Source organism: Marmota monax, unplaced genomic scaffold (genome assembly GCF_021218885.2).
Source record: "Marmota monax isolate L192 unplaced genomic scaffold, Marmota_monax_Labrador192_F-V1.1 WCK01_AAM20220418_F8-fsc00133, whole genome shotgun sequence".
NCBI classification, from domain to species: Eukaryota; Metazoa; Chordata; class Mammalia; order Rodentia; family Sciuridae; genus Marmota; species Marmota monax.
In genome coordinates, this window is record NW_026694821.1 from 2,232,360 (window position 1) to 2,253,633 (window position 21,274).

Sequence of the window (21,274 nt, forward strand, 5' to 3'; positions counted from 1 at the left end):
TCAAGTCACTGGATTTTAACCAACATGATTCTCAATGAGAATGTAAGAATTCTAGGTTGGCTGACTTCTTATCACACTGTCCTCATGGTGAGTCTCTCACCCTCACTGAAGAGACTCCTACACACCCAGGAGCTGAAATTCAGTGCTACAGCTTCTTTCTTAAAAAAAACAAATCCAAGTCTCACAGGATGGCCCTGAATCCCATACAGAGCTGGGCCCCTGGAGTGAGCGGGTGGGTCTCTGTAACACTACTGGGTCAGAGTGCAAGGTTGCCAGTCTCTCCAGACAGGTCCCTTGGCTCTGAGAGACAAGGGTGGGGATGTGGCTCAGAGCCCTGTGGATTTAGTCTGAATGCAGGAGTTCATTGTGGATGTTCTATGATTTGGAGGGTGATAGCACTTAAAAATTAAACACTTGACAGGTTTAAAGCTCAGTGCAGTGTAGGAGAGACTATATTTAGATTCCTGTGAGCAAAATATTTAGAAAAAGAAAGAAGTGTTTATTCATTTTTTTTTAATCCCAGCCCTTCTTTTTCCTCTCTCTTTAATATGAACTATATTTTCTGTAAGGACTGCAGAGACAACAAAGTGAAAAGAGATTCAATCAGATTGCTGTCAAAACAACTTCCACCAGTGGGAGCAGTGGTCAGAGCGCTGACCGCATCTTCCATCTCTTCCTGCTCTCTTCCTGTGTAGGTCCTGCCAAATTCAGAAAGGAAACCATGCTTCCTAGTTAAATTTGAATTTCAGGTAAAGGAAGCATAATATTGTAATATTTGCCTTCAGCAATATTTGGGATCTCTTTTCTGGCCTTGTTCCACCTGTACCCTGTACCATGCATGCCACGTGATGCTCTTCTTTTATATTATAGTGAATTTTTTTACACAGAGGATTTGACCTTCAATTGGATCAAAGTCTCCTCTGGGCAGGATCTTACTTGGAAGACCTTGAGGCACCATGACTGTTGACTGCCCTCTTTGGGGACCCGTGTTAGATTCCTCCTTGTGTCTCCTTTTGACTGCAAATGCTGGACACCCTGCACTCCGTGTAGCTGTCCTCCCTGCATCTGCAAGGTCGTCACTTCAGGAACAGTGACAGGGCTGAGCACAGAGCCCTGAACCTAATGAGTGTGCTGTATATTTTTATGATTGATGAAAGAACTGAAAGCAATTTGTTGTCTTGTTAAAAGTCAATTAAATTCGACATTTGCTAATCACTTACCTGCATGTCAGGAGTTAGTAGTAGGCTCTGTCTACCATGTATTATGGGAAGTTAGATTAATTACTCCTTCCCTTTTGGAAAAATGAGAGGGTAGAGGAAGGGAGCAGAGTGGGGAGCTACCTCTGGATTTTGGGAATTTGTGTTATGGCTTATCTAAGAAGATGGGAATAAAAAATTATCTTTCAATAGAGGGAATCATTTCAAATTTTGGAGTACTACCTCTCCAAGAATGGAGAGAGATTTTGCCATTATATATTGTCCACTTCCATCAGGTTTTCTAGTTCTAAATTGTTTCTGTGGCCAGGTGTAGTGGAGCATGCCTGTAATCCCAGAAACTCCCAAGGCTGAGGCAGGAGGATTTCAAGTTCAAGGCCAGCCACAGCAACCTAGGAAGGTCCTAAGCTACTTAGAAAGACCCTGTTTCAAAACAAAATATATAAAAGGGATGGGGATGTGGCTAGTGGTAAAGTACCCCTGAGTGAAATCCCCAGTACCAAAAAAAATGTTTCTGGGGCACATGGATGTTGCAATCACATATCAATGATATCATGAAAATAAAAAAGAACTTTGAAAGCCAGTGGAATAATATAAATGACCAAATGTCCAACTCACATTAAAAAGCTTGCTAGTATGTAGAGTAATTATACACATCATTTACAGAAAGGCCATCAGATAATACGGTGCCTTTGCACACACTTTGTGCTTCTGTTAATGATGTTATTTAAATTCCTTCATGAAGACATGAAGCAGGCTTCAAACCTTGAAGATCAGGAGTTATGAATGCCCCTCTTGGTTGAGTGCTTTTCAGGTATAAAATGCACAGAAGAGTGAACACATATTTAGAGGTGTCTAGATGATTAGTTTAGTGCCAGCTAGGATTGTCCTAGGCAGAATTGTAATCATGGTCCTCAGAGCCTCACCTCCCCTTTTTGCTTCTCCTTGGTCTGTGGTATCCTGCTGCCTACTCAGATCCTCTGCATCCTTTGGAGGATGGAGGTAGACCAAGAAACTGCCCAGCACTTGAAATATCACCACTGCGCCTGTTCATGAGTCCTGCTGAGAAAACAGCCCATTTGATTGTAACTGGAAATAACTGTAGACAAAATAGCTGCCAGGCCCATACTCAACTCCAATGAATAAACATAAACCTGCTGTCATATGTACAACCATCAATAAAAATCCAAAACTTAATGTGGTTCAACTACATTTCCATTGTTCCTGGAGTTAGAGTAAAAGCCAAACATGAGAATTCATGTCAATTTTTCACCAACTCCAACACTACAACATAGGAAAGTACCTATGAACGGGGATTACCCATATATGGGTCAAAATTCAATATGATAACCCCATGACTAAAGCCGTGATCAAAAAGTCTTTTCTGGAAGTTTGATATTTTTAAAGATGTGAATCTTGTCCTCTGTATCCTGTACCTCTGGTATCAAAGGAATTTCAGCTTATTAGCCATTTGTTAAAAAAATGAGAATGTTGGAATATTGATGTTATTTGGAAAGAGACCAAATTAAGCTTCTTTACTTTTTAATCCAGGTGAATTCCTTGTTTTTTTAAAATAAATGCATAACAAAACAATTATATAAAGATTGAAATACATGAAGTTTTATTCATGATAGAAATATTTGTTTTGCCTGTTAAGATGAAACCTTATAATATCTTTATAAATTCCTTAATATTAAGAAAACATCACTCTTTCCTCTGAAAATTCTTTTATTGGTGATTACGTTTGGGAAGGAAATGAGCCTAATGAGTAAAGAAATGTAATAAATCTGGATCATTCCTACCCCAAGATAGTGGAATGTGTTGATTAACTCCGTAGCTTCGTGGATTTCTGATTTGGGGAATAAAATCTGTAACAAAATTACTTCTGGGACTCCCATTCTGTTTATTTGAATAGCATTTTTATCTAGCTGATTTGAATTCAAATACATTATTAATATTTTTCTTCTTTTTAATATAGGTGGAAAACAGACCAAAATATTATGGAAGAGAGTATGTATCATACTATTCTTTGTTTTAATAATTTAATAAGTAGTCGTTTCATGTGTCTTTTAAATATTAAATATTAAAAATTCTCTAATATATGATCTTCATCACATGTCCATTGTGCATGAGTTTCATAATAAGAATAAATGCAATCAGACTCCTTTGTATTGAATCTTCTTTATAACACTCAGGTACTTGGTTTCCATTAAGGTGGGAGGGAAAGCGTCTCACGCTGCCATTCTCTCCACAAAAGCAGCTTTCGAGTGCCTGGCGAGTACTTGAAATGTAAGGCAGCATTTTTCATAATTGAGGCTCTCTGTTAAGGTTTTATTTCACTGTCTACCTGGATACAATATAAACATTTGGGGTGTCAAAGACCCTACACTGCAGCTGAATTCTTTGCTTTTATGTCCCTTATGAATGCAGTGGTCAGAAAAGGCACCCCATTTCCCTGCAGGCTCGTAAAAACCAAAGTAGTGATTTCTCCCCACTTGGATTTATTAACCAGATTGCCTCAACACCATCATTTTTCTCCATCCCTTTTTTTTTTCCTTTTTTATTCTAACTCTTGTTTCACTTTCTCGGAAACAAATATGCAAACAAATTTGTAGAAGAAGCAAAGCCAGTATGCATGACCATAAAAATAATTTGCAGTCTAGGACTGTGACATGTCAAATACCTAATAGGGAGAGGGTGTTGGGGAGAAAAGATGCACGGGTTACTTTTCTTCCCATGTTCAACCTGGAGGCGTGATGAAGTGAGGTTTCTTTCAAGTCCACCTCCCAAGCTCTCGAAGCCTATCCAAGACCTTTTCCCTGTTATTTCCCCATCTATCAAAGCCTCATCTTCATGATTAATGACCCTATTAGTGACCCCAGCCCAATGTTCCTTCCTAATTGCCACAGCTGCATTTCAGAACTTTCTTTGCCAAGCTTCGGGAATTAGGCCAGCCTCTCCCAAAATACCTGCTCAGGAACACACATCCACCCCTACGTCCCTAACGTCTAGTCTACGTTGTAGCATAACTATCTTTCTCAATATAGGGATTTGTGTTTTGCTTGAAAATAGAACAATTGATTTTAAGAAGGAGAAAATGAAACCCTACCATGCACAATTTTGCACATGAATTCCAAAAGGTACTCAATTGGGCATTTTCTTTTTTGCATCAAAGTTTGGTTGAATAACCCTTTAGTTCTCATGTTCAACCCCAAGTACATTAAAATCTATAAAGAGAGGAGACCAAAGAACCATTTCCTTAACCACAAAAAGGAACATTTTGTATTAGAGGAAAATTAACCTAAAACCTTCAGATTCTTTGCTTGTTTTTTTTTTCCTCTTATCTTCCACTCAGAAATTAATAGATGTTGTATTCAGGAAATGCCCGTGCATATCTCTTGTGAATGAATCACAAGAAATTCTTAACAATGGATACTTTTAGGGAAAGAGAATCCTCGCTTCAGTCCTGTTAAAAATTTTATTTCTTTTGTACATTTCAACACTTGTGCCTTTCAACATTTGAATGTTTAAATTTTCCAACTATGCACAGGTATTACTTTTGTTTTTAAAAATTCAATACGTTAATACTTCGGAAAAATTAAAACGATAGGAAAATAGACAGTAGAAAAACACCCAGAGCCCCATGACAAAAGAGAATCATTGTTCCCCTTTTCCCTTCATCTCTTTTTTTCTGGTCTATAGAACAATGTCCATACATTGCAGATACTTGGGCTTTTTGAAACCATGCATAAAGGGGACAATGAGCCACAGAGTGGATCTTCAGGGACACAACACAGTCATTTTCTCCTTTTGAACGATTGGATTTAACTCAGTTCTTGACAGTGTTCGTCTGCTGCTGGTGATCACTTAAGCTTGTCCATCCAGGGGAGTTAAAATGTAGCTGCTTTCACATGAACTGCCAACTCCAGACCCTCTTCTTCCCTTTCTCCTGCCCTCCTCCCCCAGGGCAGGATGCCAGGTCCCTGTGCCCCACTCTGCGTGTGCCTCATTCTATTGTGGTCACCTCTGTCCTGCCTTAGGTGCATCCTGGACTTCCCAACCTCAAACCTTCTGACACCAGCTTTTTGACCTTTCTGATTATTTTGTAGGAAACTTTCCAATGTCCCCTGCCTGTCCCTATCCATCTTCCTCCCACCTCTGTCTTCCCATCCCCTGTCTCTCTCACCTATGAGGCCACCCTCAGAGCTCTTGGCCCCTGTTCACCCCTCACAGGCAGCTTCACCACAAGCTTTGCAGGGTCCATTGGGCCTCCTTCACAATAAAAGTCCCAAACACCTCTGCTCTGGGATCCCCATTAATCTGACCTGCCAGCTCCATTTCCATCCATACTGTGCAGGGCCTGCCTAGACCCCCATGAGCCTGGCTCTGTAAAAATTTCCGCCTCTCCCCACCTCAAGACTAGGGACATTGGTCTCCTTTTGGGCAGGTGGGTCCCTCTTAATGTCACAGCACTTTCATCCTCAGTCCAGAAAAACACTGCTCCCAGACCTCCAGGCTCTGACTCTTGAGATTTAAAAGCAGGATTTAGGAAGCCAGGAAACCCCTTTCCCCCAAGTTATCACTGCATTAGACATAAGAGCCACTTTGGGAACTTAGAGCCGTAGCCTCCTCTGGCCTTGCTCCCCAGGACAAAGGTGTAAACTTAGAAGGTCTACTTTGAAAGAACAGAGTCAATTAGTAAATGTATACTGTGGCAGGCATCCCCCTCACCACCACCAAAAAAAAAAAAAAAAAATGCTGTCCTACTACATTGTCCTGTTACTTGATCTTTGCATTTCTGGGGGAGTAGAAACAAAACGTGTCTAGCTGACTTTCCCTTTCCCCTCTCTCCCTTCCAAGAATGTAAGGATGATTTTCTTGGTTCTCTGATTTATTCCTCAATTCTCCAAGATTAGGTAATCCTAGAAAGAGATGTTGGTCCCTCTCCCAGGAGCCTGGAGTCCCTGGGCCTTGTCCTTACCCGTCACCCCAGCCCACCTTCCTCTATTTTATCCCTATTCCATCCAAGGAATAGGGGTGAACAGTCTTCTCTGCTTAAAGGCAGCAGGGAAAGGGTCTGGTGCCTGAGCCAACTCCTACTTCACGCCCCACCCCCCACCTCACCCCCGCTCCCTGACTGCTGTTCATTCTCAGACAATAGCCTCCAAGGTCCACGCAGTCATTGACCAAACCCCCAATCCTCCTGGATAACCCACATTTTCTACATGCATTTTTATTATTTTTTTTAAATGGTAGAAAAAGAACATAAATGTTACCTTAAAAAATTTTAAAAAGGTACATTTTCCAAACACATCCCTAAGCGATTTACTCTCAAAATGCAAAGGACCAAAGGACTGGAAGGATGTTGATTATAGCCAGCACATCTTTCCAGAGAATAAGCTTCTAGAATTAACAATGCCCAGCACCTGAAGCAAGCAGGTTGCTAATCAATAAGTGTTCATTTGCAATCAGGATAACACATAGTTCTCTGTGTTTGAGCTGAGAGCTAAATTGGTAATTGCTCTTTTGTTATTCCCCATGGTTAAAAAGAGAGCTCTAACCTGGCTTTTTGTTTCAACTTTTAGTTTCAGCTTATGATCAAAGACTATAGCAGAAAGCCAGGTGGACTGGCTGCCCTTCCTTGCTTGCCTCCTTGAATACTTATTACCTGTTTGAGGCAGGCTGGGGGTGAGTCCTAGTGGGTCTTCCAGATGTGCACTAGCCACGCCCCTCTCCATCCAGTGGGAGTTGTAGATTCTGGGTGGCCTTCACATCCTTTTTAGCTTAACTCTGGGTCTCTACTTAGCACTTTGTGGTCTTGTTCCCCCAGGTTTCACGGAATCATCTCCCGGGAGCAGGCAGATGAGCTCCTCGGAGGCGTGGAGGGTGCCTACATCCTCCGAGAGAGCCAGCGGCAGCCAGGATGCTACACGTTGGCTCTAAGGTGAGCTGTGCTTCACTCATTGTTCATGGCTTCCTAAGTGGTTTTACTTATGCTTTTCCCATTTTTAAAAATTCTGGTAAAATATCCATGACATAGAATTGATCACTTACCATTTTTACTCTTTATAAGACTACAGTTCAGTAGCATTAAGTACTTTCTCAACATTGTTCAACCAAAACCCCACCATCCATTTCCAGGATTTTTCTGTTATCCCAAACAGAATTTCAGTTCCCATAGACAGTCACTCCCTCTCTACCGTTTACTTTTTATTTTTACTTTGTTACAAAGCAACAGTGATATATCAAAGGAATTTGTGTAAATTTTCTTGGCCACAGATGTTATCGAGTTATCAGGTGTGAACACAGGGGCTCTGTTTATGGTCACAGAGCACCCTAGAGAATTATCTGGAAAATTAGTGTTCCTACAGCTACTTTTACCTGAGACATTGAGCTAGTTGACAGAGCAAGGTCTCAGTTCCCAGCAGCCCTTGTCCAACCATGTGCAGGCCTGATAAGACCTGCTGGGTCTTGTTTGTACACAGGGCTGTCTCAGGGATCACCTTGACCCCAGAAGTCATCATGAGGCAGTCCCGAAACTGCATGCCAACACACCAGCAGAGCAGGGTTCTCCTGAGCTTTTACATTATTAGTATTGAAAGACAATATTTATTTATTGCCTCTCCATAACTTGATCAAATATTTTATCCATTTAATCCTCACCACAATCCTGGTGAGGTTTGGGGGAGGTGTCTAATTCCAGAGTCAGATTGTCTTCCATAAGTTCACTATGAACTCTTTGGGATTGGAAGGCCTTTCTCATAGAAGGAATGGGAGCAGTGGACGTACATCCCAGGCCAGTCCACAAATGGGTGTGTATTCGGGGCACCACCTCAATATTCGTGGCCTTGGAAAGAAACTATCCAAGTCGCAACTGGGCATGTCTAGAACACATCGAAGTGAGGTGATGGTGAAGAGAACTTCAAAAGCTATCAGGTTGCTCTAGGTATGCCATGTACTTTCCCATCTTCCAGCACCTGAGCAGCAAGAGCTGGCAGTCCCCGTGGGGAACCCAGCAGGAGCTGTGAGATGAAGGATTAGGTCCTTAAGGAACAGCCAGGGATAAAGGCAGGGGACCCCATAGGTAAGGTTGCTGGGATGCCAGTGATGGTTGTACTCTAAGCTCACCTCTGGTATCTCTCTTCTCCTGCACCAACTGTGGGCGCTGTGCTGGTGGTGGTCAAAGATGTAATAATAAGTGAACATCAGGGTGAGTGGTGGTGGCGTTGCTTGCAGAGGTAATTGCCAATTCCCATTAAAGTATTCTATAGGTAAGATGTCTGTAAATTAGGTGCCACCCTTGACTTTTACAGATGAGAATGCTCTGACTTAATGGCCTGTGTGACTTATAGAAAAAGTGACCCCAAATGACTATGTGGGGTTAAATCCAACCTCCACCTCACCCCAGACATGAAAGAAACCTCCAGCCAGTAACCCCAACTTTTCAGGCCTCAGTCACCTCTGCTGTCAAGTAGGGACAGAAACTGAACCCACCTGGAAGGGTCTCTGAGATCATTAAATGTGAAGTGCTTAGGCCTGTGCTGAGGCTGTTGTCACTGTTCCTCACTGTTCCTGTTCTCTCACTGCTGTGATCCCTTGTTCTCTTGGGGCAGGTTTGGAAACCAGACCTTAAACTACCGGCTCTTCCATGATGGGAAGCACTTTGTGGGTGAGAAGAGGTTCGAGTCCATTCATGACCTGGTGACAGATGGCCTGATAACGCTGTACATAGAAACAAAAGCTGCCGAATACATTTCCAAGATGACCACAAATCCCATCTACGAACACATCGGGTATGCCACTCTACTCAGAGAAAAGGTGTCCAGAAGGCTGAGCAGGTCTAAAAATGAATCAAGAAAAACGAACGTCATGAATGAAGAGCACACACCAGTAGAAAAGGTGAGCTGTGTGTGAAAGAAGCAGCCTTTCTGTTCTTGGTTTGTGCTGAATAAGAAAGTGGTTAATGTTAGATGTGATTTGCCAAAATGTTGGAGGAGACCCAGCTCCACCCAAAGAACTCTAGAATTCTTGCTCCAAAGGGACCTTAGAAATCTTCCAGCTCAACCTCCTCATTTTCCAGGTGAGGAAACAGAGGTCCAGAAATGTTAAATGATTTGCTCACACACATACAGTCAGAGCCAGGACTTGCCACACAATTGTTTTTTAACTTATTTGGAGCTTGAAAGTAAAAAATAATGTTTAATGGTGAACCATCAGGATGAAACATATTTCTAGTTGCCATTTGAGATATCACTGGTTCCATCTCTAGCTCTGCCCCGCAAGCCAAATGCATAGTTGTGTTTGCCTCTCTTAGGGCTGGATGACCATCCATGAGCCTTGAGTTGAGGGTGTAGCTCCGTGGTAGAGCATTTGACTAGCATGAGTGAGGCTCTGGATTCATTCCCTAAAACTGCAAAACGAAAAATGCCAACCAATCCTGGCCCATTAGCAGTCACAATAGCTATCCCTGGGAGGCTTAGAAAGACAGGCTGTCCCCCACCGCAGATGAGCATTATCATGCTCAGCTAGGGATTGGAAAAGCCCTGAGTGGGTGACAGTGTGAACTGAGAGTGTCATAGCAGGAAATGGTGGAGGTCTGACTTTCATCCTCAGTAAATTGCTGTTTGAAAGACATTGCCACAGTTTGCTTGCAGATTCTTGGGATGTGCCCCTTTGGGGACCATCTGCTTTGACTGAATGAAAGTGTCAGCCAGCCACACCGTCACCTCCACTGATTCTGTGCTGAGCCCTGCTACAGCAAGGTAGGACTGGTACAGAGATAAATAAGCTAGGCAAAATGGCGAGCACTGCTCCTTCTGGTGGTTGTTAATTGTTAATTAAACCAGAACTGGCCCCCTGTTGTCCAGGGTTGGTGGAAGGTAAAGAAACCTCAGGTTGACTGACTGGGCATCTGCATCATCCTTGGAGATTCACCAGAAAGCCCTGAGATGGAGAGGGCAGAGGGAGGCAGTGGTGGACCTGTTGGCAGAGAGGGATGATGTTAATTGATTTGCTAATTGCGCTTCAGAAGAGAGCCTTCCCCAGAATCACATCAGCCAAGCAGCTGGCCCATGAAAAAATAATTTGCCATTTTCTTTTTATAACCCCAGTGTCTCCACAGCACCTGTGTATTCTTTAGTAAAAAAAAAAAAAAGATCTGGGAAATTGTAGCGTTGCTGATTGTTTGCATTTTAACCAGAGAGAGGAGAAACTTGAGTCCCCAACTTTCTGAGTTTGTTCTGGTACAGACAAGAGCCATTCCTTAGTCTGTCTGCAAAATCTGTTCAAAAGTAATTTCGAATAGAAAATCTGGAAGCTGACCTTCCTGGCCATGACAAAGCAGAAGATGAATTATAAAATAAATCTCTGAAGTGGTGTTTATATTTCTGAATCAGAGAGCAGTGCCACCAGGAAAAGCAATCTATTACAAATGGCAGGTTGTGCAACAGAACCCGTCAAGGAAAAGAGGTGGGGAGAGAGGCCACCCCTTCCATGTTGGGTATGGAAGCTTAGATCCTGGATGTTGGAACTGATCTTTCTAGATCATTGTCCTCCCCTGAGAGGAGCGTTTGCTCCATAGAAGCTGATATTTCTGATACTGCTATTGTGAAATTAGTACCACGAAACATACTCTTTTCTATAGATGTTTTGTCTTTATTTTTAAAAAATGGAGGAGATGAATAATCAGATTCATAATCATGTTGAATAAGTTATTCAGTATACTTTCATCTTTGGGGAAAATAAAGGCGAATAAAGAAAATATGGAAAGAAGAAGTTCAAATTCAGCAAGTGCTTTGATGGACAGGTGCCATCAGTGTGGATTTTCTTGGACACTAATGATGTGATATCTGGCTTTCCTGGGGAATACTCTGGACACTGGGTCTGGTCACTTGCTGGCAGCCACTCATTTTGTTAGTAGTTTGTTAAGTAACTTGGTAGAAATCCCATCTGTTTCTCTCTGACTGGTATTGACAAGTGGAATTATTAAAAGTCCCAGTCTTGCCAGAAATTGTGTGTCCCTTAAGGGAAAGTCAATGGCTTGTTGCCGTGAAGGCAGGGACTAGAGAAGAGCTACTGGAAACTTGAATGGATTGACTGGGAAGAGCCTGGGGTACTTATCTGCTTCAGTGATGGTGCGTCTTGAAAGTTTTAATGAGTAAAATGGGTAGATTTCTCAATATTTCTTAAATGCAAAACACACCATTTCTGTTTCCAGATTACTCAAATGTTCCCCCATTCATTTTATTGACCATTTCCAAATGAATCCAGAGAGACTGTTATCAGTGAATCCAAGAACATTAACAGTGCTAATTGGCACAAAGATGTTACTTACTCCATCGGATTTGAGTGGTTTCCAGATTTATCTGCTGTCAAGAGTGTTAGCAGTGAACTTGACTTTAATAACTGTGGATGAGATGGGGACTTGGGGAAGATGCAAAAAATTTAGCAATGGTTAGCCAATTGCAGTTGGTTTCCTTTCTGATTCTCTTTTTAATTGGTTTTTAAAACATTATGATGTGTAAGAACCACTATTTGGTGTATTTAATTAAAATGCTTATGTCTGGTACAATTTCCTATATGCCAAGTATTTAGAATTTATTCTAAAGCTGGATTATCTACTGACCTTCAGAAATTGCTGTGAGCAATGTAAGAGTAACAACAGGATTTAACATTGGTTCAGACATTTATAGTTCATAAACAGATTTCACATATGTGAAATAATTACCCATTTTATCCTTGGAACTGCTTAGCTAGGTTCCATAGGTGGGAAACACCATCTCCATTTCATTAAAATGTTCACAGAGGCAGGATGAGGAATCAAACCCAGGCTTTCTAATTCCAAGTTTGGAGCGTCTTAAATCTACTGAGCAGCTGGGTCTGATTCAGTCCTGATTGCCTTTACTGCGTTAAGTAAATATCCTTGGTTTTGGCCATCCTATATCCACCATGCTAAAAATCACTCAGTCTTTACATGATCTGTGTTTGAAAACACACTGCCATTCCCAGGCATATGAACTAACCTTTCTTTTTAAACTATCCTACTGAACCAAACATGTGACAAATAATGTTTTCAACAGCACACTTATATTAATTAAATATGGTTTCCATATTAAAGTGCATTTATGTTTTACTGGGAAAAAAAACATCTGTACCTTTGATATAATAAAATGCATTTAAAAATATATGAATTGAATATCCTTTATCCAAAATAGTATTTCAGATTTTGGAGCCTTTTAGATTTCAGAATCCTTACATAAACTATATCAATTGCCCATCCACAATCTGAAAATCTGAAATCCAAAGGCAAGATGAGGAACCTGACCCACACAGGATTTTGGAGCATTTTGGATATCAGATTTTTGGATTAGGATTGCTCAATTTGTATCATATTGTATCCATTCACTTCACTATGTTTTACAGCAGCCAAAGTTAGAAAACAATCTAAATACCCATCAACTCAGGGCTCTTCAATGAATTATGGCACCTTCCTGTAACAGAATGCCATGAAACACTTGGAAAAGAATGAGAATCCTGACATAGGCTGAAACAGAAAGATCCCCTGGCCAGAAAATGAAAAAAGCAACTTGGGATATCATATGTATGTACAGTATGTATATTTTGTGTAAATTAGGAGAAAAATCTATTATATATATATATATATATATATCCTTTCCTGGCAGATCATAAAACTTCCTTTGAAGAACACAAGAATTAGTGACATTGCTAATAGGGAGGGGCAGAGGGTATTTGAAAGGGGTGAGTGTGGAAAGGAAAATTTTCCCTGATCCTATTTGATACTTTTTGAATTTTGCATCAGATACCTGTAGTATCTACTCAAAACATTAGAAAAGGAAAAAAAGAATTTATTATATCTTAAATCACATATGTTAAAGCAAACTTTCTGTCCCCCCTCTTCTCCCCACCACCCCAGATCAGTTCCAGCACTCTGCAACCAGGCTGGTTTTCCCATCCCTCACAAAGAGTTTGTGTTTAGAGACTTTTACTAAAGGTTAGGAGCTGGAAGAGGGTAATTATAGCACAGGGCAGAAATGGCCACATAAAAAAGTGTGTGACATGACTGTCCCTTGAGATGTGTTGGCTGCAGCTGCCTCCCTGGCACTCCCACTGCCCACCCAGACTCCTCATTGTGCTCTCCCAGGATACTCTCAGCCCACCTCCCACTTCCCCTCCCCTCCAGCATGCCCCAGCTGCTGTCTGACCAATCCCTAGGTCCCTCTTGCTTTCTTATAGCAAGCAGCGAAGCCCTCTTAGGTTTCCACTCTTCTACTGCAAACCAAGGTGAGCTGCCTTTTCTGGCTACAGAATCTTTCCACCTCTTCAGGGTGTCCTCCTTTACAGATGAACTGTTTCATGGAGCAGTGACCTTTATATCTAGAGTAATCCTTTCATTGCTTATTTCCCAGTTCCCACCATATGATCCAGTTGACCCATCCAGATATCTTTGTGTAGAGTGATACTACATTTTCCTGCACTGCCCTTGAACAGGTGGCAATGGCCACGCTCAGGAATGAGTGCCCAGCCTGGTTGGTCAGTGGAATACTCAGATCATCCTGAGTTATATTCCCCAATCCCATGATGGAACTTAATGACTAGTGCCCCGGGTGACTCTTTGATCAGGAGAGTGTTTCAGTGTTGTTTTAATCTTGGCAAAATGCTGATTTGCTTTGTTTACAGAACAAAGTTCAGAGTCCTCAGCATGATATTTGCAGCCTGTCTGAGCCTGGGTCCCTTGGAAAGTAGAGCATGAGAGTAGGGCCTGGCATAGATGGTTAATGTGGGAAGGTATGCCCCAAGCAGGAGGGAAGGGTCAAGGTCAGGGTGAGTCAAACAGCTAAACTGAGAGGAGAGTCTGATTGTGCATCAAGTTGTCAAGATGGTCTTCTTGTAAGGGGCCATGAAGAACAGGTCTTGGGAGGAACTGAAGGGGCGGTGCTTAGCTGTCACCTCTTTCCTGTATTGGCTGAGAGGATGCCCTGAGCTGTCAAGCCCCTCCCATTTCCAGGGTGCACAGGGGAATCTGGAGAATCTAGTGGGCTCCCGCATCCATTCCTGGCAGAAAAATGCCTCAAAAACAGGTTCCCCCAAGAGAATCCCAGAGCCTCAGGCCTGAGGTAGACAGACAGTGGTTAAGAGGTGGTGAGGGGCATCCTTTCTCAATCCAGCCCCACCTTTCCTAGCATTTCTCCTGCAGCTCTGCCCTTTCTGTCCCTTGCTTCCCCTCGCTCTGTGCCACCTGCCTGAAATGCATCCCCCTACTGTGATTTGTAGATACCTGTTTGCCCTTTGGAGGCCAGCACAGCTACTTCTTTTTTTAATACAATCTGCGGGGGCCCAGTCCCATCTAACAAACACCCCACCCAACATTTAGCACATAATCTTTATGATCCTTTACCATGTTTTGTCCAAGTAACTGTTTAAATCAATGGTTAAAGTGTGGCCCTCAGGCACCTTCAGCATGTGAGAGGCTGGTTAGAAATGCACATGCTCAAGTCCCATCCCGGAGCCACTGGATCAGGTAGGTACTCCGGGGGTGGCCCCTGCCAGCCAGTGTTTTCACAAGCCTCACTTTGTGAGTACCTCACTTGTGGCACTTTGCATGCAGTTTGAGAACCTGAGGTTTGGATATTTTTCTCCTCCACTAGAGGTTGACTAATTACAGGCAGAGGCAACTGCTCAGAGTCAGCAGTTCAGCTCCATGTCTGCAAAGACCCCAGCACTATGTTCTGATCCTAAAAAACTCAAAGGACTCAGGGAAGAGGGTTTGGACATTTTATTACTCATGTACTCGGTGGTGGCAGACCAGGATAAAAAGGAGGGCTGAACTCACCTATAGGCAGGGAAAATATATAAAGATAGGTTGCATGCCAACTGCTCCTGTGAGTTTCTTCAGATGTTTTATGAATACGTGATTTTACTTCACACCAAGGTCCTTCTGCTTTGATCTCCACCTAAAGACTGGAGGTGAGGGAAGTGGCCAGACCCTGCCCCCCACACAAACACATTCTTGGGCATCTGTCTTGGTTCACCTTCAGAAACGATGAGCCTTCTAGACACTAATGCGTCTTTACCTCAGCACCAGCACATCAAGAGTGCACCTGTAAACACTTTTTGGCTAATGCACCATGGAAAACTTAAAAATGTGATCAGTTGCTCCAAGTTCACCTTAGAGGACAGTGTATCTCAGATTCACCTGGAGGGTATGTCATTGTCTCCCACCCTTTCTCTTGGGGCAAGCTCTTTCCTCCACTGACTGAAATCTGGCCAAGGATGCACTGTAGCATCATGGGAAGCCAGAGCCTAGAAGACAAAGGGAATCTCAAGATCCTCTTGAACAATCCCTTTTGTGTTATAGGACAATTGAGATATCTGGTTCAGTAGCATAAAAAATATTTCAAGGACATCTAGGAGGTTCAAATGGAAGGAAAAAAAATTGTGAACGCAAACTCAGAAGTTATCTTAAAGATCTCTGAGCTTGCAAGTTATACCTGCATGACTCCTGTATGAATCACTGGGAAGTGAAAAATGAATTCAGACAGCAGTTTTCTGGAAGGTGTTCCAGCAGGAAATGCAAGGCACATTCAGCTGGGATTTTGAAGATTATTTGTTTAACAAGGGAGCTTCCCTAGGGGCCTGCACCATTAGAAGTGGCCACCACCCCTGTGCTTCAGGAAGAGGGAAGGCAAGAGGGTTATCAGAGTTTCAGGAAAGCTAGAGGGAGCCCTCCACAGTCCTGAACTCCTGCACCACCCTAGAGAGAAACCATCAGCCTGGCCCCTGTTGAACAGAAACTGACTTAATTTCTCTCCTCCTACCCTTTGATCTGCCTGTGCCTCCCATTGGTCAATCTCAGCAGAAACCAGAAAGCTAAGGAGCTGGTGTGCAGTCTACAGGGGACAGCCTCCCTGTTCCAGAATGAAGGCAGGACAGAGAATGAATTTAAGAGGGCAGATGAAGCAGAGGATACTAGTGCAAGGTGTGCTTAGAACACAGCCTGGGTACCTGTAAGTTGTCCTACTCTGTTAGCATTGCTCTCATCACCTATGTGAAGTTAACCAAGTTTGGAAGCCAGATGGGTATTCCTTCACAATGATAGCATAGCTCGTTTTTTGGGGTGGATCCCACAACTATGTTGCTGTGGAGGGGATCTGGGTCTTGGATGATGGAAGGGCTTTGTGTCTTCATTAAAATTCACACATGGTGCTGGCAAATGCCCTCTACCAGGCAGAGGTGCTGCATTCATTTCCCAAAGAAAGAGACTGAATTGTTAATGTAATTGAAGAGGTGAATAAGATACACTGATATTCAGGGTCTGGAAAACCTGTAGATTTTCTCTGCAGGAGGTCCTTTGGAAATAATATGTAACTGACATAACCAGTCTTTTCTCAGGAGTCAAGGATAAATGAAGATGAGCATAACTTAGCTAGTAAAAGTGACAGGTACAGTAATGACTGCAGCCATCCATCTTCCTACCCTCACATATTCACAGTCATGAAATGGAATGGGATAGAATGCTGTAGGAATGGATTTGAACTTAGATTACATTTGCTCATGAAACCAGGTTTTGCCAAGCATTATTTTATATCCAAAACCCCTAATGATGTGGGATTTATCACCCAGGCTGAGCTGTAGGTGATTTGATTGTTGGTTGTTCTCAAACTGGCTACAGGTTAGAATCACTTGGGAGCTTATGAAATAGACCCATGTTCAGCCCCTCCTGACCTAAGGCATCTATGTCTCCACTGGTGAAGTTCAAGTATCTGCATTTTTAAGACTCCCCAGGTGATTTGATCAGGGTCTGTGGACCTGGGTTAGATTAAAAGTGAGATGAGGAGGTGAAGGTTATCAGACATTCAGGGGACATTGTCTTCTAACAGAGTGTAGCTCTCAACTTACCCATGCTTGTGATATTTCTGAGACTCTCATATACTAGCTTAGACTGGCACTAGGAGTGCCTCTTCATATGAGTTCAAACCCCTGCATGAGAACATGTTTCAGATGGTAACTCTGGTGGTTATGGATATCTGAGTTCCTGCAGAACATGCTTGGCTCCTTTCCCCAAATGACTGGCTGAATTTTAAATGATGGGAAATAGTTAACTGGAGCAAGGATTTAGAGAATTCACCGAAGGAACAAGGAAAAGTCAGTGTCCCTTCAATAGGGGCCAGGCTGGTGGTTTCTTAGTGACAAAGTTTATAGGACTGTAACTCTTACTCTTGGCTGCACACTGGAATTCACGGAGGAGTTTAAAAAACAAATACAAATCATTCCTGGACCTGTGCTCAGAAATCTAGATTTAACTACTTGGTACAAGGCCTGGATATCTGGATTTTAGATGCTACTAGTGAGCCCAAATTGAGACACCCCCCCCCCCTACTCTATGAGAAAAACTATAAATATTAGTTAGGTCATCTTGTCCAGTAGATTACATTAGAAAGCAACTGTGTTCACCAATCTCTCATTATTAGTGTCCTCACCAATTTATGGGAACAAAAAGGGAAGTTATCCTAATATGTTCAGTGTGTGTTGATGTAAAACGAGCCAAACCCTCCTTATCCAAATCTACAGGAACAGCTAGCTCGAGGCCCTGCTATTTTGTGTGCAACATTGCCATCTTGTGGCCTAGAGGAAAGTTACATGCTGGTGACAGTCTCAAAGGACCAAACCTAACAGATGTGGGAGTAATGAGCAAGAACAAATTTTCAGCAATGAACTCGTTGAATCATCCCCATTTCCTCGGGTTTTATAGTACAGATTAGGCTATGCAATAGGTGGGGGGTGTCTGTTCTGGCATCTTGTGCTCATTCTCTGTGAAAAGTGAGCAACTCTGCAAGCCTGGGACACTTAAATGTAAAAATAGTCCCCGGGCTCTGACTCACTGGGACTCTAGTCCAGAGATGCTCAAATCTTCTCCTCAGGGCCACTTTATGCTCTTTAAACTTACTCAGGACCTCAAAGGGCTTTTGTTTATGTGAACTAAATCTATATTTGCCATATTAGAAAGCAAAGCTGATAAAATATTTATAAGTTCTTTAAAAAGGAGCAAGCCCATAACATGAGTAACAAATGACCATTGTGTGTTCAATAACATACTTTGTGGAAAAAAACATGTTTTCCAAAATGAAAAAGCAGTCAGAATATTGGCATTGTTTTTACATTTTTCTGTAAATCTCCTTAGTCTCTGACTTAATAGGAGACAGCTGGATTCGCACATCTGCTCCTATATTCAACCTATGATGATATATTGTTTGTTTGGAAGTGTGGGAAGCAGCTCTGGCCTTAGATATGGAATTTTAAAAGAGATGAATGTTTCTAGTCTGTTTTGTTCTACTATATTTTAAAAAATATAGTAGAACAAAATTTACAAGCAGAAGTTTCTTAAAAGATTAGTTGTCATTTCAATTACTAAAAAAGTCAATTAATAAAATTAATTTAGACATCATGGTCTCTGTGAAGGTGTCTTGGGTTCCTCTGGACACTGGTGGGCCCTCACTTTGAGAACCACTGTTCAAGGCAGACTCAATGAAAGAAGAGTCCACCCTTTAGAGAACTCTGTATGTGTGCATCTCCAGGGCATGTTGGAGAAAAATAGCCCTGTCACTTTTATCACCTCTGACTGCAGGAGGCAAATGATGCTGAGACCTAGGACAGCTGCCCAGCTCTAGAGACTGGGTAGAGTGGGGAGTAAATTCTATTCTGGATCCAACTCTGAGGGTTTGCCCTGAGTATGACTTCAGCGTTCTTTTCAGTGGCTCTGGACAGCAGGTAGGCAACAAAACTGAGCCTGGGCCTCTCATTTGAAAACAACTTGCCAGGTAATTCTGCTGTATACAGTTTTCCTTTAGTATCCACACAGGATTGGATCCAGGACCCCCACAGATACCAAACTCTATGGATGTTCCCTTATATTAAGTGGTATGAGATTTGCATATAACCTATGCACACCCTACTGTGTACTTTAAATTATCACTAGGTTACTGGTGATACCTAATGCAATGTAAGTGCTTTGTAAATAGTTGCCACAAAGTATTGTCTTGGGGAAGAAATACGGTGTTCGTGTTCAGTACAGATGCAAGATTTTAAAATTATTTTTAGTTGTTGATAGATCTTATTTACTCATATGCGGTGCTGAGAATCGAACCCAGTACCTCATGCATGCTAGGCAAGTACTCTGCCACTAAGCTACAACCCCAGCCCCAGTTTTTTTCCCCTCATATTTTCAATCTTGGGTTAGCAGAATCCATGGATTCAGAACCCACCAACACAGAGGGCTGACTGTATGCCCAAGGAAAAGCCACCAGACAGGTCTCACTTTCTTCCCTGTATATATGAGAAACAGGCCCAAAGCTCAGGGTGACATTAAACTTGGTAGATGAGACACCATTTTAATGACTCTTGATATTTTCTTCCTTTGTCTTAGCACAGGTGCCACCCTCTTGCTGCTTCTGCAGCACTTCTCCTGCCACCATCTTTACTTATGTAATCAAGACACATCAGTCCTACCTCCACCCCACAGTGAATAGCTGTCATTTTTACCCCCAGAGCCTAACCACTGTTTTATGGAGATTGTCCCTAGAGCCACTTCCCCTCCCACTTACAGTTTAAGAACTTCTGGCAGAGGAAAATCTGCTGGATTTCAGAGGTGCATTGTGACTCGAGGCTGGTTGGTTCAAGTCAGAGCTAATGAAACACTTTAGACTGTCATTGCCAGTTTCAGAAGACCTTTCACCCTCCCCCTGCTTGGCTGGACTTGACTGGAAGTAAAGCCTGTGTTGCTGAAGCTTTCCTACCACCCTGTAGAGCCAGAGGATGAAACCATGAGAGAGAAACTAAGTTGTGAGATCCAGTGCTAAGCCTCTACTAGAACTGCTCCTGCAAGCCTGCGCCCTCTGCTGGATGTTTCAGGTCATTCCTGGTTCGCCTTTGAGCTGGGCCAGGAAACGCTTGTGTTGCACTTAAGTTGACTGCTCTGTCTTCCTAACCAGAACTGTGACTCATGTCAGCTCCCACCACTCTCTTCTGTCCTGTATATCCTGCTCACTCGATTTGAGAAAGCTCAGGTATTCCAATTCAGATTCATTTTTAGTTTAATCAAATAATCCACATTATCCTTCTTGAAAAGGTGCTATTAAATCAGACAAGGGGACATCTAGTGTTTACTGAAATAGGTAGGAATGTAGTGTCCATATTACCAGACAGACATGGAAATAACCCCGAAACCACATCTGGAACACCTCCCCCCTATTCTTTTGCCTCCAGCTCTGGTAGAATTATATTTGTAGACCTCTTATTTATTAAATGCTCTTAAATAAGATTAAGGCAAATAAGCTAAAGAGTCCTAGTCAACTCTGATGTACTGAATGCTTATCAAATTGATATTTTCTAAAATGGGAAGAAACATGGCTCCATCTGCAGCAGATGTCTCTGTTGGACATGGGACCTTCCAGGTCATCAGTAAAGAGATGATAGAAGCTAGAAACCTGCAGGCCTCAAAGAAGGGCCAAAAGTTCCTCTGTAGTAAAGGCTTGGCCTACAAGATTTTCTGGGATTTTTTTTTTTCAAATCAAATGTGGGGAAGAAGAGGGGTTTTGTTTCCTGAGTAATTTCCACAGACATTAACAGGAATGACACTATCAAGGCCACATTTGAAGCTATTTGTTTCCATTGCCTCAAACAGGTTGCAGAACTGATGTTACTCATTTCTCAATAATGACATGTCTGGCTGGGTTTTCCTGTGAGTTTATAAATGTCCTCATTGATTTTTGTCTCTCCTTATACATAAGCACTTTGAAGTTTCTAGAAGGTTAATATTTCACTTTGTTCCAAGTTCCTATTTATGAACCTAATGAAGTCCAGCCATCAGAATAATAAGTTAAAGTTTACACATGCAACTTTTATTGTTCTGGTATGACTTAGAAAATTATCTAAGAAGTCCAGTCATCATCATTTGCAACAGATCCTTCTTTAATACTCAAGTTGTGAGTCAAAAATAAGACAGCATTCTAGGTTCAGTATGTCCCAGAATTAACAGAGTAAAGGCA

At 42.2% G+C, this 21,274-nt stretch overlaps 1 protein-coding gene across 1 annotated transcript in view; it reads left to right on the forward strand.

Moving 5' to 3' along the window:
• Chn2 (chimerin 2) overlaps positions 1–21,274 on the forward strand; it is a 147,779-nt gene that overhangs the window by 36,250 nt on the left and 90,255 nt on the right. Inside the window, exons 4-6 of the mRNA XM_058573152.1 lie at positions 3,193–3,224; positions 7,045–7,158; positions 8,828–9,113. Coding sequence (XP_058429135.1) covers positions 3,193–3,224; positions 7,045–7,158; positions 8,828–9,113 — 432 coding nt within the window. The remainder of the gene's footprint in view (positions 1–3,192; positions 3,225–7,044; positions 7,159–8,827; positions 9,114–21,274) is intronic.